The sequence below is a fragment of the Carlito syrichta genome, unplaced genomic scaffold (assembly GCF_000164805.1).
Source record: "Carlito syrichta isolate Samal-C Ts95f unplaced genomic scaffold, Tarsius_syrichta-2.0.1 Scaffold310650, whole genome shotgun sequence".
NCBI classification, from domain to species: domain Eukaryota; kingdom Metazoa; phylum Chordata; class Mammalia; order Primates; family Tarsiidae; genus Carlito; species Carlito syrichta.
This window is the reverse complement of record NW_007254746.1, coordinates 583,052-601,334: the sequence shown is the minus strand read 5'-3', so window position 1 is coordinate 601,334 and position 18,283 is coordinate 583,052. Positions and strand designations below refer to the sequence as shown.

The following is an 18,283-nucleotide window of genomic DNA, read 5'->3' as shown; positions in this document are numbered from 1 at the left end:
ATTTCCATATTGCTGTAGCATTTCACTTGTTGAGTCATACATTTATTATAATGTGAATGCTAATCTTGTCATTTCAAAAGACTGGAATGTGGTAGAAATACACATATTCAATTTTCACAAAAAGTTACAGAATGGATACGAAACAATTTAGAGTTAGGGAATAGCAGCAAGAAGGTAAACAAAGAATTTAGATACCTTGTATACCAGGAAGAAATTGTCCGAGGGTGGCAAATATTAATATTCTAAAAATAGTGGGGAAATTAATCGAATTAAAAAGGGTATTTTGAAGTTGAGTGACATTTCAACATATTAGAATATATAATGACGTGTATAAAAATCAGTTTAAAAAATGTGTAGTGGAGTGCCTAAAAATGAAAGAAAAGAAATACTGCACCCTGGCCTTATAATTGGCATTCACAAATGAAAAATAGCCCAAGCTTATAAATGACTTCAAGGTAGAAAAATAATTGGTAGGTTATGTAGCAGCAGTTTTAAGATAGCATTTGAATTCTTCATAAACTTTTGAACTCTGAATGATTTAAAATTCTAATAGTGTTGTTAACCTCTCACTGATCATCTGTAGCTGGCATGCCTCTTGGAGTGGGGACAGACATTTGTTTTTCACGTGGTATGTCGGGAGTATGAACTGGAAAGACCAAAGTCGGTAATAATATGTCAGCATGGAATTGATCGTCGGTTCTGTGAATCCAAGGTATGTTAACAAATATGTTAGCAGTGTTATAAGCATTTATGAATTTTTTCAAATGAAAGATTGAGATCAGCTTTACATCTAATATATTTAGCCATGAAAAAAACTACAGTTCCATTTTTCTCAATTAATAAAATTATTTTGCAAATTCTTAGCCACTTATTTAGATGTAAATATCTAAACTGTGAAATAATTATTAAAACTACAGGCCGGTCTCGGTGGCTCAGCCTGTAATCCCGCACTTTGGGAGGCCGAGGTGAGTGAATTGCCTGAGCCCGTGGGTTTGAAACCCACCTGGGCAACTTGGCGAGACCTCATCTCTACTATAAATCAAAAAAATTAGCCAGGAGTGGTAGCGCACCTGTAGTTCCAGCTACTTGGAAGACTGAGGTGGAAGGATCGCCGGAGCCCAGCAGGTTGAGGCTACAGTGGCCAAGAGCGGCCACTGCACTCTAGTCTGGGTGACTGAGTGAGACTCCAACTCAAAAAATAAAAATAAAATAAAAATAAATAAATAAATAAAACTACACATTCACAAATAAATGAAGATATTATAAAAATTATATCATATTTTTGCTGTTAACATTCATGTCATAATTGCATTACTATAGTATCTTCTTGGGATGTGACTATATAATTAATGTAGAAAATTTAGAAATTGATGCAAGGGGAAGTTTAAATTCCTTATATGACATGGTTTGCTTGCACTCTGGGAAATACCTATTCTCTTATAATTTGATTAAGAGTGCTGGGCTTTTGCTAAGCTTCCTGACTCCAAACCTGCTATTTCCACAGTATTGTATTGCATCCATTAAGAGTCATTACAGTATCTTAACAAGGATTGTAAAGAGTAGATGATAATCCCTAAAACCAAGTGCAGTGGCAGTGAAATGCAGAGTATTATGGTGCTCTCCCTTATGAATTGGGAGGGGGCATCCCCCTCCCCGATTTTGAAAGTATGCTCATTTCAAAAAACCTGGAAAACATGACAATATTAGAAAAGAAAAACAAGTTACCTTACTTCTACAACACAGAGGTAACTGTTAACAGTTTAGTTTTTCTTTCTTGTTCTTTCCTGTGTATCTTTTCTTTTTTATTGTTTTTTTGCAATACAAACAAATGTGAATTGAAAGTAATTTACTTTTAGTTTTATGTAAAAAAGATCTGTAACTCATGCTTATTTACTTACATTAGAGGAAGCAGCTATAAATGGTCCTTTACATTGCCAGGCTCTCCAGAATTGGTTTTTTAGTCATATATCAGACAGTTAGTTTCTTATGGATGCTTCACACATGCTTGTAGATTTCTCCCTCCTTTTTTTTCTTTTGAAAATCAAAACTTCTGCATCAGGTTAAAAAATTTTAAACCAACTTTATTGAGGCATAATGTATATACAATAAATTTGCTCTTTTATAGTTGTACAGTTTGATTTTTGATCAATGCTGTAATACCTGTGTATTCATTTCCATTAGTGAAAATCTAGAACATTTTTGTCACCTCAGAAAACTTCTTTATGTCTCTGTGCAGTTAGCGCCTACCACTGGCAACCACTGATCTCCTTTCTGTCACTTTAGATCAGTGTGTTTAGCTCTGTTTTTGTCCGGAAGAAATGTATCAGTGTTAGAGCATTGACTACATTGCAAGACGCCTACTCCTAGTTCTGGCTCTGCTGCTAATGAGCATTTACATGCTATTGGGCCAGTAATTTACTCAGGGCTGCCATTTCTTGAAGAAATTAATTGAAGTAAGTGATATATACATTTTTTTCCAACCTAAACATTATAAACTCTATACTTTAGTGGTAAAACAAAATTGAATTTATGTGGATTGTCCTAGATATCAGCATTAGAGTTGATATATTTGTGGGTGTATGTAAAAAAAAATATCTTGTGTTGCAGAGTGCTCATAAGAAAATCTTACAACTCTTACACAATTCTTGTAAACCTGTGACATTGCTGACTTATCAGTTTACTTTGACTATACTTTCCAAGTTTCAGTAATATTATATATGCATTCTGTCAATTAGACTTTCTCCTTGCTCCTTTTGAATGAAAATAGTACATACTTACTTACTATTTTCTAATTCATAGTTTTTTAATAGGTGACACTTTAACTGCTGATGATTTCATTTATTATTATAAAAGAAAATAATTAAATTTATTTTTAAAAAATAAGATACACATATAACCAGAAATTTGTTTATTTAAACAGAGAGATTTTTTGTATCAAAATAATGATTTGATGGTAGTGAATTAAATGTACAATCCTTTTATATTTTAGTTGAGTTGTATTCCTGGGCCTTGTCCAACGTCAGATGATTTAAAATATACTATGACTCGATTAGGAGTTGATGGGGCTGATCTTTATATTGTTGAGCATGGTTGTGCTACAAATATAAAGGTAAGTGTTTGTTTTGGCCAGTATAGTTCTTTTTTCTTTTTACTGAACCAAATCTCCATTTCTTGAAATACAACACACATTTATAGTTTATCTCATAGACCACCACAACATTTTAGAAGATCACTTTCTATTTTTTGCTCATTCATGTTCTCTTCCAATATTACTATTTTTTTACTTTGTCAAATGTATGTATGTGTTTATTTTATTTCAATAGCTTTAGAGTGTACAAATGGTTTTTGGTTACATGGATGCATCTTATAGTGGTGAAGAAGTCTGGGCTTTAAGTTCCCTCCACCTCCCACTTGTGCACATTGTTCCCAATAGATGATTTTTCATCCCTCCCCCTCTGCCCTCCCTGCTGCTTCTGAGTCTCCCGTGTCCATTGTACCATTTTTGGGGGGTATAAATAAATTTAATAAATGTGAGAGAAGAAAAATTTCTTTCAGAATAATTACAAATAACTTATGTAGATACTCTACCTTCCAGGACAGCACAAATTTCCATTCTTTAAGTGTGGAGTGGGAGAGGATCAAACAGTCCACCAAAGTTTTTATCTGGAGGTTTTAAGACGGTTGTGTCACACTTTGGTGGACAGTTTGATCCAGAGGAACAAATTCCAAGTATAGTACAAGGGGCCCACCCTCCTAAAGATAATTATGGGTTTTTTGTGTGTCCTTCCCCTCATTATATGTATGTGTGTTTATATGTGTGCATACACACACACACACACACACACGCACAGACACACACACACAAACCACTGATTAGCTGATGGACATTTAGATTGAATCTATATTTCTGCAGTTTTGAATTGTGCTGTGATAAATATATGAGTGCTGGTATTTTTTTTTTTTTTTTTTGCATGGTGACTTCTGTTTCTTTTTTTGCTGTTCCTCATTTATTTATTTGTAATTTTATTTTTTATTGTAAAAATAAATGTAAAGATTGTACATTTCAGGTTTAGGTATACAAACATTGATCATGCCAGTACCCTTGTTGATGAGGTATGCCCCTTCCTCCCCTAACAGTTTCCCTCAACTGCCAATCCCACCCCCCTTCCCCAACAGTTTCCCGCTACTGCCATTGCACTAAGTCACTCAAGAGCTCTGATGGAGATGTACAAAAATATTAATGTTGTCTTCATGCCTGCTAACACACCATCCATTCTGCAGTCCATGGATCAAGGAATAACTTTGACTTTCAAGTCCTATTATTTAAGAAGTACATTTTGTAAGACTATAGGTACCATAGTGATTTCTCTAATGGAACTGGGCAAAGTAAATGGAAAACTTTTTTTTTAATATAAAGATGTGGGGTACAATTCAGGCTTAGGTATACAAACATTGATTATGCAGATGTCCTTGTGGATGAGGTATGCCACTCCCTCCCCTAGCAGTTTTGCTCAACTACCAATCCCACCACCCCTCCCCTGACAGTTTCCCATTACTGTAAAATGCTTTCTTATAGTATTAAAATTGTTCAAGATCTGCTTATCAGTGAGAACACATGATACTCTGTTCCTTGTTTCTGTGATAAATGAGTATGATCGACTCCAAATCCATCCAAGTTGCTGCAGAGTCCATATATTTGTTATTCTTTATGGTTACATAATATTCCATTGTGTATATGTACCACATTTTCTTTGTCCAGTCCAGCTTCGATGGGCAACATGGTTGGTTCCATGTTTTTGCTATTGTGAATAGAGCTGCAACAAACATACGTGTGCAGGTGTCTTTTTTGTAGAATGATTTGAGTTCCTTTGGGTATATTCCCAATAGGGGAATTGCCGGGTCATATGGAAGGTCAATTTCTAGTTCTTTCAGAAATCACCACAACTGTCTTATAGAGAGATTGCACTAGTTTACATTCCTACCAGCAGTGTAGAAGTGTTCCTTTTTCTCCTCATCCTCGCCAGCATCTGTTGTTGTTTGCTTTATTAATGATGCCCATTTTTACAGGGATTAGGTAGTATCTCAGTGTGGTTTTGATTTGCATTTCTCTGATGATGAGTGAGGCTGAGCACTTTTTCATGCATCTGTTGGCTGCCGTATATCTTCTTTTGAGAAGTGTCTACACATGTCTTTTGCCCAATTTTTAAAAAGGCTGCTTGTTTTTACCCTTTCGGTGTGTTTGAGTTCCTTGTAGATCCTAGATGTTAGGGCTTTGTTGGATAAACAGTTGGAAAATATATTTTCTCATTTTGTAGGCTGTCTCCCTGCTCTCTTTATGGTTTCTTTTGTTTTGCAGAAGTTCGTAAATTTGATGAGGTCCCACTTGTCTATTTTATTTCTTAAGGTATTAGCCTTTAGGGTTCTGAATAGGGATTGGTTCCCAGTTCCAATTTCTATAAGGGTGGTGTCTCTAGCATTTTCTAAGATTCTTATAGTTTGAGGTTTTACCGTCAGGTCTTTGATCCATTTAGAGTTAATTTTTGTGTATGGTGATAGGTGGGGGTCCTGTTTCAATCTTCTGCATGTGATCAGTCAGTTTTCCCAGCACCATTTGCTGTATAGATTCTCCTCTTCCCAGTGTTTGTTGTTGGAGGCTTTGTCAAAAATGAGTTGGTTGAGGAATTGAGACTTTGCTTCTGGAATCTCTATTGTGTTCCATTGGTCTATGTGCCTGTTCTTGTACCAATACCAGGCTGTTTTGATTATTGTAGGCTTATAGTAAAGTTTGAAGTCTGGAAGTGTGGTACCTCCTGCTCTGTTTCTTTTGCTAAGGATTGTTTTAGCTTCTCCATATGAATATGAATATGAATTTCTGTATTGTCATTTCCAGGTCTGAGAAGAATGATATTGGTAGCTTAATGGGTATTGTGTTGAATCTTTAGATTGCCTTTGGTAGGATGGACATCTTAACAATGTTGATTCTTCCTATCCATGAGCATGGACTATTTTTCCATTTGTTTGTGTCTTCTTGAATTTCTTTAAGCAGTGTTTTGTAATTTTCATTGTAAAGATCTTTCATTTCTCTGGTTAGGAAGATGCCGAGGTATTTCTTTTTTTGGTGACTATTGTGAATGGGATTGTGCTTTTTATTTGGATCTCTGCCTATTTGTTGTTGGTAAAAAGGAATGCAACTGTCTTTTGCCCATTTATTTTGTACCCTGAGGCTTTCCCAAAGTCCTTTATTAACAGTGCGAGCAGTTTTTGACAGGTTCTCTTGGATTTTCATAGTATAGGATCATATCATTAGCAAACAGGAATAACTTGACTTCCTCTTTTCCTATTTGGATACCCCAGATTTCCTTCTCTTGTCTAATTGCCTGAGCTAGGACTTCCAACAAATATTGAACAAGAGGGGTGAGAGTGGGCAGCTTTGTCTTGTTCCAGTTTTCAGGGGAAATGATTCTAGTTTCTGACCATTTAGCAATATGTTAGCTGTGGGTGTGTCATAGATGGCACTTACTATTTTGAGGTATGTTCCTTCTATACCTAGGTGTTTGAGGGTTTTTATCAAGAAAGGATGCTGTACTTTATTAAAAACTTTTTTGCATCTAATGGGATAATCATGTGGTTCTTGCTTTTATGTCTGTTGATGTATTTAATGACATTTATGGTCTTGAGATTGTTGAACCAACCCTGCATCCGGAGGATGAAACCTACTTGGTCATGGTGGATGATATTTGAGATGTGTTTTTGGATTCAATTTGCTAGAATCTTGTTGAGGATTTTGCATCTGTGGTCATAAAGGATATTGGCCTGTAGTTTTCTTTCTTTGTTGCAACTTTACCCGATTTGGGTATCAGTGTAATGTTAACTTCGTAAAATGATTTGGGGAGAATTCTGTCTTTCTCAATTGACTGGAATACGTATTTTCAATAGATTGGTATCAGCTCCTCCTTGTACATTTTGTAGAATTCTGCCGGAAAGCCATGTGGTCCAGGTTTTTTTGGTAGGTAGTTTTTGTATGACAGAGTCAATTTCCTGTGTTGTTATTGGTCTATTTAGTGTCTCAACACCTTCTTGTTTTTACCTGGGGAGGTTGTGTGATGTCAGAAAGTCCTCCATTTCATTTAGGTTGTTAAGTTTGTTTCCATACAGGTATACATAGTAATCTCTGATAATCTTTTGTATTTCTTCGGGATCAGTTGTGATTTGATCTTCTGTATTTCTGATTGTGTTTATTAGGGCTTTTTTTCTCTTTTTCTTGGTTATTCTGGCTAGGGACCCATCAATCTTGTTAATTCTTTCAAAGAAGCAGTTTTTTGTTTTGTTGATATTTTGTGATATTTTTGTTCTCTATGTCCCGTATTTGTTTCTTATTTTGGTGATTTGGACTCTTCTGCTAAAGAAGAGGGGTTCTGGTGCTCCTCTCTTTCTAGCTCCTTTAGGTGATTTGTTAGGCTCTCCACTTGTAATCTTTTCATTTTCTTGATGTGTGCTCATAGAGATATAAATTCCCCTCTTAAAACTGGTTTCATGGCATCCTGGAGCTTTTGGTAAGATGTTTCTTCATTTTCATTTGTTTCCAGGAATCTTTTGATATCTTCTTTGATTTCAGTGTTGACCCAGTTGTTGTTCAGATCATGCTGTTTAGTTTCCATGTCTTTGTAGGGTTTGGGGAAATGTTGTTGGTTTTGATATTTATTTTTATTTCATTGTGGTCTGAGAATGTGCATGACAAGATTTTAACCTTGTGGAATTTGTTTATGCTTGATGTATAGCCAAGAAAGTGATTGATCTTGGAGTATGTTCCATGTAGTGATGAGTAGAATGTATATTCTGTGGTTGTTGGGTGGAATAATCTGTAGGTATCAACTAAGTCCATTTGGTCAAATGTCAAGTTTAGGTTCTGGATCTCCTTGTTGATTTTTTGCTTCGATGATCTATCTAGGGCTGTCAGTGGGGTATTTAAGTCTCCTGCTATAATAGTGTTAGAGTCATTATCTTTTTTTAGTTTATTTAGTAGTTGCTTTATAAATGCTGGTGCTCCTGTGTTGGGTGCATATATGTTTAGGATGGATATTTCTTGTTGATGGATTGAACCTTTTGTCATTACGTAGTGTCCTTTTGCATCTTTTTAAATTTTTGATAACTTAAAGGTTGTTTTGTCTGATGTTAAGATTGCAACTCCTACCTTCTTTTGTGATCCATTTGCCTGGAAACACATTTTCCATCCTTTAACTTTGAGTCTGTGTGCATCCCTTGAGGTGAGGTGAGGTGAGGTGAGGTGAGGTGAGTCTCCTGGATGCAGCAAATAATGGGGTCATGGTTTCTTATCCAGTCCATCATTTTGTGTCTTTTCAGTGGTGCATTTAGTCCATTTACATTCAGGCTAATTATTGAAGTGTCGGGGTTTATCCCTGTCATGAGGTTCTTATAGAGTTGTTGTTGTCCCTGTTTGTTTTTTGTCTTTCCTTTGGTTTTGGGGTTAATTAATGTGTGTTTTCCATCTTTTCCCTGTACTCTTGTGAAGAACATTGTTGTTCTTTTCTCCTTTTCTTCTGTGTTTGACACTTTCTTAAGTGTTTCTTATAGAGGTGTTCTGGAGGCAGCATAAGTTCTTAGGGACCGGATGTCAGGAAAGATTTTAATTCTCCCTCACTGATGAAGCTTAGCTTGGCTGGGTAGGTTATTCTTGGTTGAAATTGTTTATCTTTGAGAACTTTGATGACTAGGCTCCAAGCTCTCTTAGCCTGAAGGGTTTCTGTAGATAAATCTGCAGCTATTCTAATTGGTCTTCCCTGGTAGGTAATCTGACCTTTTTCTCTTGCTGCCTTTAGTGTTTTTTCTTTTATACCTACTTTGTTCAGGCAAATTATTGTCTGGGAGTTGGTCTTCTCATTTATTGCCTTGCAGGGATTCTCTGAATCTCTTGTGTTTGAATTTTTGCATCACTGATAAGATGAGGAAAGTTTTCTTGAATAATTTCATGGAATGTTTGTTCCAGTGTGGTCTGTCTTTTTTTCTACCTCAGGAAGTCCAATTACTCTTAGGTTCAGTCTCTTGAAGTAATTATTCATCTCTTGAAGGTTTTGTTCTGTCTTTTTGAGCTTCTTTTCTATGTTTTTGACAGTATGGGTTAGTTCTGTATTTTGATCTTCAAGTTCTGAGATTCTTTCTTCAGCTTGGTTAATTCTGTTTTCCATGCTTATTAGTTTGTTATTTATTTCAATCATAGTATTCTTTACTGCTATTATTTCAGTTATGATCTCCTTCCTATTTTCCTCTTGTCTTTCCTCAATTCTTTTTATTCTGTTAATGTCTTGATGTCTGGGTTTGTCGTATGTGACCAGTCATTCTGGGAGCTCTTCATTGTTTGTGTTCCTAAGTCTGTTTTCTCAGTGTCTGACCTCCCAGTGGTCTGTGTGAGACCTATATTCTTCTTCTGGTTTTTCTTCATTTGTGCAGATTTTTCCTCCCTACTTCTTCCTCCCGCCCCCCTCCCCCCTCTTCTTTAATTCTTTTGTTCAGGGGCGGAGGGGTTGCTTTTACTTCTGTTTGTTCAATCTCCTATTCTTCCTCATGTTTATCCTCTGGCTTTGTTTAATTCTGGGGCTGGACTGTAGGTTGGGGGTGGTCCTTTTTGCAGTTTTGAGATTTAATTGAGGGAGAGCTGTGATACAAAATCTTTCTGCAGATCCCAGTATCTGCCGACAGGTATATGGATAATCTGGAACCCACTTCCCACTGCGTTTGAATCTGTCCATGCTGTGGGGTTATAGGTTTATTCTCTGAAAGCAAAATGAGGCAAAAAGGAAAAGAATGGAGCAGGGAGTGGGGGAAGAGGGATATGGAGAGAGAGAGCAATGTAAGAGGGAAAACAGACAAACGTACTGACTAACAAATGAAAAGAGACACAAAGACCAATACAAGTAAAAAGAAAAACAAAAACAACAACAAACAAACCAACAGCCAAACAAAAATACTAAAACATACAATTTTACAAACATATAAACTAGCCAACCTCCTTATTGGTGTGCTATTCCCCTATACAAAGATGGGGTCTAAAGAGAAAAAAAAATAGGATAGAATAGTCAGTAAACTAACAGAAACAAAGGAGGTATGAAAATATTATTGATAATAGTAAGAAGAGAGAGACAACATGATGGGTAAGACAAACAGACAAAGAATTAAAAAAAATTAAAATGGGGAACAAAGCACACTCTGAGAGTTTTCCTTTAAGTCCATTGTCTTTTCAGCTCTGATTTCTAGCTGTCTTTGCAGGCTGGTAGTTTTGTTCACAGTGAGGGTCAGTTGCCCCTGGCCTGCTGTGGAGGGTGGTTCAGATATGAGCTGCCTGTCAAATCTGCCATTCAGATCTGACCTGTGTCTTTTTAGCAAGGAGGAGTAGCTTCTGTCCTTCCCATTTTGTTATTGTTACCTTGGATCCCAAGCTGGGAGATGTGCGGAGACGGTGGAACTGGTCTCACTGCTCCAGCTGATCTTTTCCCACTGCACCTGGAAACTGCCAGGTGCGGGAGGGAGTTGGCAACAGTAGCAGCGGTGGGCGGGAGGGAGTTGGCAACAGTAGCAGCGGTGGCAGCTATCACTTCAAGGTGCATGAAAGGAGCTCCACCAGCCTGGCTCCGGGTGAGGGGTGGAGTGTGGCAGTGGCAGTGGTGCCGGTAGTTTCAGTAGGCACGCTTGGGAGGGGACTTTATGGTTGGGAGCCATGTGTTGCCTCAGGTGGGGTGATGGCAGCAGTGGTAGCAACAGCAGTGGCTGCCACACCTCAGGCAGCTGAGGCTGCACAAAAGTGTGTGAAGAGCAGGCTGCCAACAATGGTATCTGCAGCTCCTGGGGTAGAGCAAGTGTCATTATGTGTGTGCCCTTTCGCAGAGGATCTCATGGACCAAATTGCCCCATCGCCATCTTGCCGGAAGTCTTGCATTCTGTTTCTTTAGTACTTTTTTTTTAAGACATACTTTCACCACTTTTTTACTCGCTAAATTATTATTGCTTTATAGTAGGGATATAAAACTAGTAGGTTGCTCTTATGACAGGGATGTGAACTGGTAGTGTTTTCTAAAGTTTTGATATTGAATGGCTTTAGGTTTTTGTGCATTAATATTTCCTGCCTGTCTCCTGAAAATATTTGTTTGCCACTTTATTTTACAGGTTGCAGTTTCAAATCAAGTCTTCTTAAGTTTCTGTGATTTCATTATTTAGTTCTCTTGTTTTCCTTTGGGCTTATGATCTTTTCCTTTTATCTTTTTTTTTTGACAAAAGTTGTATGTTTTTCTTTTGTTACTGCATTTAATGTTTCTATTTGCCTGTTTCCCTTTTTTATTTTTCTTTTCTCATTTCTTTTCTTCTTTCTATTTCTTCTTCCTTTCCTGTCTTTTCTCTTATGTCTATATTTTACTCTATTTCAAACGATCACTTACTCCATTGTTTTTAGGGTAAGCTCTTTTAATATACAGAAATTACAGTTTTGTTTTATTTTTTTCATTCAACTTTAGATGGGTGCTATTCGAGTTGCAAACTGTAATCTCCACAATCAATCAGTTGGGGAAGGAATAAGTGCTGCAATTCAGGATTTTCAAGTGAGACAGTACATTGAACAATTGAATAATTGCAGAGTTGGACTTCAGCCTGCAGTTCTGCGGAGGGCCTATTGGCTTGAAGCTGGGTCAGCCAATTTAGGACTTATTACTGTTGATATTGCATTAGCTGCTGATCATCATTCTAAACATGAGGCACAAAGACATTTCTTAGAAACTCATGATGCTAGAACTAAGAGGTAAGTGACATTTTCAGAATGCCAGTAGTTTCGGTTTCAGTTGAAAATGGCTGGATAATTGTAGAGGAAATTCTACCATAAGATTGGAATAAGAACATTGTAAATAAAGACCTAATGTGATTGTGCTACTACACTTCAATGATTATGTAAGGACCTGATATATATGAATATATATATTCTCATCTCTGGTGATGATGTAAGTGCTAGGAATAACATTATTTTCTGTTATGTTTCTAAGTCCATATGATGTTTGTCAGTAGTGAAACAAGTTTAAATTACTTGTCCCCAAATATAATTTTGTAAAGCAATACACTTTCTGTCTCACCCTAGCCCTTTACTTACAATTCATAATTCTTAGACACTGCTATACTTTCACAATATACTGTATAAAATGCCTTCTTTTATGGGTCTTTGCAGCTGCAAGGAAGACTAAGAGTACTCAGGTCTATTTCCACTAGTCCTTAAGAAATGCTTATATCTGTCTCTTAAAAGTTGCCAGAGCCTTTACTGAGTCACTTTTTAAAAAAATGACAGTACAACTTTTTCCATTCCCATTTTCCCCATTATATAGTTTTAATACATGCTTAATATAAAAACATAGGAAACTGGCTGGGTGTGGGGGCTCATACCGTAATTCCAGCACTTTGAGGTAGAGGCGAGAGGATTGCCTGAGCCCAAGGATTCGAGACCAGCCTGGGCAATTTGGTGAGACCTCATCTCTACACTAAAAATCAAAAAATTAGCTGGGTGACCCCAGCAGGTGCACACTGCAGAGAGTCTGCGCATGCCACTGTATTCCAGCATGGATGATAGAGTGAGACTCTGACTTAAAAAAAAAAAAAGGAAACTATTAAGAAGCAAAGGAAAATAATGATCATAACACCACCCCATGGAATTTTGTCATATTTCTTTCCAGGGTTTTTGTTGTATTTTTCTTGTACTTGAAATCATCCTATATTTATATTTTTAATTCTGCATGTTTGTATTAAACTTACATGCTAAGCATCTGCCCACATGATTGAAAATTTTTAAATGCTTTTAAACAAATGATAATACACCCTCAAGAAGATATACCATACTTTACTTAGTCACTGTCCTTATATTAAATATTTAGGTTGTTTCTGAATTTCCCATTAGAAATAATAGTAAACATTTTGCACATAAAATAGCACATTTTGGCTATTTCCTTTAAATAGTTTTCTAGATGGGAATATGAGTGGGTCAATGGGTTAAGAACCTCATAAGAACCGCAAGACAGGGATAAACAGTCACATTTCAATAATCAGCCTAAATGTGAATGAACTAAATGTACCACTGAAAAGATACAGAATGGCAAACTCCTTAAGAAACCATGACCCAATGATTTGCTGCATCCTGGAAACTCATCCCACCATAAGGGAAGCACACAGACTCAAAGTTAAAGGATGGAAAATGAGTTTCCAGGCAAATGGATCACAAAAGAAGTCAGTAGTCACGATCTTAATACCAGATAAAACAACCTTTAAGCTATTAAAAATTTAAAATAATACAAAAGAACACAACATAATGATAAAAGGTTCAATCCATCAACAAGAAATATTCATCCTAAACATATATGCTCCCAACACAGGAGCACCAGCATTTATAAAGCAACTGCTAAGTAAACTAAAAAAAGATATTGACTCTTACACTTATAGCAGGGGACTTGAATACCCCACTAAGAGCCCTAGATACGTCATTGAGGCAAAAAATCAAGGAGATCCAGAACCTAAACTGGACACTTGAACAAATGGACTTAATAGATGCCTACAGTTTGTTCCACCCAACAACCACAGAATATGCATTCCACTCATCACCATGTGGAAAGTACTCCAAGATCAATCATATTCCTGGCCATAAATCAAGCATTAAAAAATTCTATAAGGTTGAAATATTGCCATGCACCTTCTCAGACCACAGGAATAAAAATAAATATCAGCATCAACAACTTTTTCCCAAAGTCCACAAAGACATGGACACTAAACAGAATAATGCTGAACAACTACTGGGTCAACAGTGAAACGAAAACAGAAATTAAAAGATTCCTGGAAACAAATGAAAATGAAGAAACATCTTACCAAAACCTCTGGGATGCTATGAAAGCAGGGGAATTTATATCTCTATGAGCACACATGAAGAAAATGGAAAGATCACAAGTGGAGAGCCTAACAGATCACCTAAGGGGGCTGGAAAGAGGAGACCACCAAAACCCCAACTTTAGCAGAAGAATCCAAATCACCAAAATAAGAGCCTAGATAAGGGACATAGAAGACACAAATATCATAGAAAACATCAGCAAAACAAAAAGCTGGTTCTTTGAAAAATTAACAAGATTGATGGACCCCTAACCAGAATGACCAAGAGAAAGAGAGAAAAAGCCCAAATAAACACAATCAGAAATACTAAAGATCAAATCACAACTGACCACAAAGAAATACAAAAGATTATCAGAGATTACTATGGATACCTATGTGGAAACAAACTTGATAACCTAAATGAAATGGAGGACTTTCTGACATCACACAAGCTCCGCAGGTTGAAACAAGAAGACTCTGAGACACTAAATAGACCAATAACAACCCAGGAAATTGACTCTGTCATACAAAAATTACCTACCGTAAAAAGCCCTGAACTAGATGACTATCCAGCAGAATTCTACAAAACATACAAGGAGTAGCTGATACCAATCCTCTTGAAAGTATTCCAGGGCATTGAGAAAAATGGAATTCTCCCCAAATCATTTCATGAAGCTAACATCACACTGATAGCCAAACTGGCTAAAGATCCAACAAAAAAAAGAGAACTACAGGCCAATATCCCTTATTAGCATAGATGCAAAAATCCTCGCAAGATTCTAGCAAATCGGGTCCAAAAACACATCTCAAAAATCATTCACCATGACCAAGTAGGCTTCATCCCTGGGATGCGGAGCTAGTTCTACATTCTTACATTCGCAACACCATATGTGTAATTAAATACCTCAACAGATGTAAAAACAGAAACCACATGATTATATCATTAGATTCAGAAAATGCTTGATAAAATCCAGCATCCCTTCTTGATAAAAACCCTCAAACACCTAGGTATAGAAGGAGGATGCCTCAAAATAGTAAGTGCCATCTACGATAAACCCACAGCTAACATTGCTAAGTGGACAGAAACTGGAAACATTTCCCCTGAAAACTGGAACAGGACAAGGCTTCCCACTCTCACCCCTCTTGTTCAGCATTGTTTTGGAAGTCCTAGCTTGGGAAATTAAATCAGAGAAGGAAATCAGGGGTATCCAAATAGGAAAAGAGGAAGTCAGGTTATCCCTCTTTGCTGATGATACGATCCTGTACCTTGAAAATCCAACAGAATCTGTCAAAACCCTGTTTGCACTGATAAAGGACTTTGGCAAGTATTAGGGTACAAAATAAATGTGCAAAAGACAGTTGCATTCCTATACAACAACAACAAGCAGGCAGAGACCCAAATAAGCACAATTCTATTAACGATACCAACAAAATAAAAAAATGTAATTCCTTGGCATCTTCCTAACCAGAGAAGTGAAAGACCTTTACAATGAGAACTATAAAACACTGCTCTAAGAAATCCAAGAAGGCACAAACAAATTTTAAAATATCCCATGCTCATGGATAGGAAGAATGAACATTGTTAAAATGTCCGTTCTACTAAAGGCAATCTACAGATTCAATGCAGTACTCATTAAATAACCAGCATCAATTTTAGACCTGGAAATGACAATACAGAAATTCATATGAAAACGTAAACGACCACGAATAACCATAACAATCCTTAACAAAGGAAACAAAGCAGGAGGTATCACACTTCCAGACTTCAGACTTTATTATAAGCCTCCAGTAATCAAAACAGCCTGTGTATAAGATTAGGCATGTAGACCAATGGAACAGGGTAGAGATTCCAGAAGTAAAGCCTCAGTTTCTCAACCAACTCATCTTTGACAAAGCCTCCAACAACAGCCACTGTTGGAGAGGAGAACCTATTCAATAAATGGTGCTGGGAAACCTGGCTGACCATATGCAGAAGATTGAAACAGGACACCTACCTATCCCCACACACAAAAATTAGCTCTAAATGAATCAAAGATCTAAACGTAAACCTTAAACTATAAGAATCTTAGAAAACGCAGGAGACACTCTTAGGGAAATTGGAACTGGCAACCAATTCCTGACCCAAACTCTAAGTGCCCATACCATAAGAAATAAGATAGACAAGTGGGACTTCATCAAACCGACAAGTTTCTGCAAAGCAAAAGAAACCATCAAGAAAGCAGGGAGACAGCTCACAGAATGGGAAAAAATATTTGCCAAAGGTATATCTGACAAAGGCCTAACATCTAGGATCTACAAGGAGCTCAAATATGCTGAAAGGAAAAAAACAAACAGCCACATTAAAAAGTGGGCAAAAGACATGAATAGACACTTCATATAAGAAGATATACAGGCAGGCAACAGACACATGACAAAGTGCTCAACCTCACTCATCATCAGAGAAATGCAAATCAAAACCACATTGAGATACTACCTAGCCCAAGTAAGAATAGCCATCATTAATATAACAAACAACAGATGCTGGCAAGGATGTGGAGAAATAGGAAGACTTCTACACTGCTGGTGGGAATGCAAACTAGTGCAACCTCTTTGGAAGACTGTGATGGTATATGAAAATAATAGAAAACGACCTTCCATATGACCCAGCAATTTCCCTATTGAGAATGTACCTGGAGAAACTCAAATCATTCTACAAAAAAGATACCTGCACATGTATGTTTGTTGTAGCTCTATTCACCATAGCAAAAACATGTTTCCCATCAAAGCTGGACTGGACAAAGAAAATGTGCGTATACACAATGGAATATTATGCAGCCATAAAGAAGGACAAATATGAACTTCACAGCAACTTGGATGGATTTAGAGTCTATCGTACTCAGTGATCTATCACAGAAACAAAGAACAGAATACCATATGTTCTTACTCATAAGTGAACCTTGAACAGTTATCATAATACTGTAAGAAAGGGATTGGCATAATGGGAAACTGCCAGAGGAGGGGGGTTGGGATTGGCAGCTAAGGGAAACTGCTAAGGGAGGGAGGGGCACACCTCATCAACAAGGGTACCTGCATAATCAATGTTTGTAAACTTAACCTTGAATTGTACCCCACATCTTTAAAATAAAAAAATAAATTTTAAAAATTGAAACTTTTGATATGCATTCCCAAATTAATTCACAGATATTATATTTCAGTTTATATCCCCCGTGTCTGTGTAGAGAGTCCCTGTCTCATTATATTTTTGATACATTTTGGATGTTTTATGGTAACTGAAAGGTGACATCTCTTCATTTTTCATTTATTTATTTCTGAGGTTAATACCAAATATATTTATTAGCTGATTTCCTCATTTTGAATTACCTGTTTGTATGCTACACACATTTATTTATTGGGGGTTTGGTGTTTTTCTTACCAGTTTTAAGAGGTCTTTATGGGTTACCACCTGTGTGTTTTTCTTACCAGTTTTAAGAGGTCTTTATGGGTTACCACCTGTTTTGTGATTCCTGTTGCTAGTATTTTGCGTTTGTTTCATCTTCTAGATTTGGTTTTATTATCACATACATATGTTAATTTTATGTGTTCAAACATGTCAGTCTTTCTCTTTGTAATTTCTTGTACTAATTTGAGAAAAAAAATTATTGCTGATAAATTGCACCTACATTTTCTTATTTTATTCTTTTTTTGTTATATAAAACTCAAATCCATATGGATTTCATATGGGGTGTGTGTGTGTGTGTGTGTGTGTGTGTGTGTGTGTGTGTGTGCGCGCGCACGTGCAAGAGAGAGAGCGAGAGTGAGAGCAAGAGAGAGAGAGAGAAGAGAGAATGTGTGTATTAATCCAGGTAAGGAGGTAAATAAATTTTTCTACAAATACCTATTTAAATACAAAGGGAAAACTGTTCATTTTCCCATTTTACAGAATATTATTTTCATCTGTTAACTTTCTCACAAGAACTTGAGAACTGTTTTTCTAATTTAAGAAACAAAATCCTGTTGAACTTCTTATTGAGATTGCACTAATTTTTTTTTTGAGTTGGAGTCTCACTCTGTTGCCCAGACTGGAGTGCAGTGGCCGCTCCTGGCCACCGCAGCCTCGACCTGCTGGGCTCTGGCGATCCTTCCGCCTCAGCCTTCCAAGTAGCTGGAATTACAGGGGCGCGCTACCACACCCGGCTGATTCTTTGATTTATTGTAGAGATGAGGTCTCACTGCCCAGGAGGGTCTCGAACCCGCGGGCTCAGGCAATCCACTCACCTCAGCCTCCCAAAGGCGCGGGATTACAGGCTGAGCCACCGAGCCTGGCCCTGCACTAATATTTTAAGTTAAACTAGGGAGACTCAATGTCTTATAAATCTGAGTATGAAAGCTTATGTGTGGAGAATGTTGTTTA

At 37.1% G+C, this 18,283-nt stretch overlaps 1 protein-coding gene across 1 annotated transcript in view; it reads left to right on the top strand.

Annotated features, from left to right (window-relative positions):
- Positions 1-18,283, top strand: part of KIAA1109 (KIAA1109 ortholog) — a 219,682-nt gene that overhangs the window by 57,850 nt on the left and 143,549 nt on the right. The window contains exons 22-24 of the mRNA XM_021717738.1: positions 584-712; positions 2,990-3,109; positions 11,520-11,800. Coding sequence (XP_021573413.1) covers positions 584-712; positions 2,990-3,109; positions 11,520-11,800 — 530 coding nt within the window. The remainder of the gene's footprint in view (positions 1-583; positions 713-2,989; positions 3,110-11,519; positions 11,801-18,283) is intronic.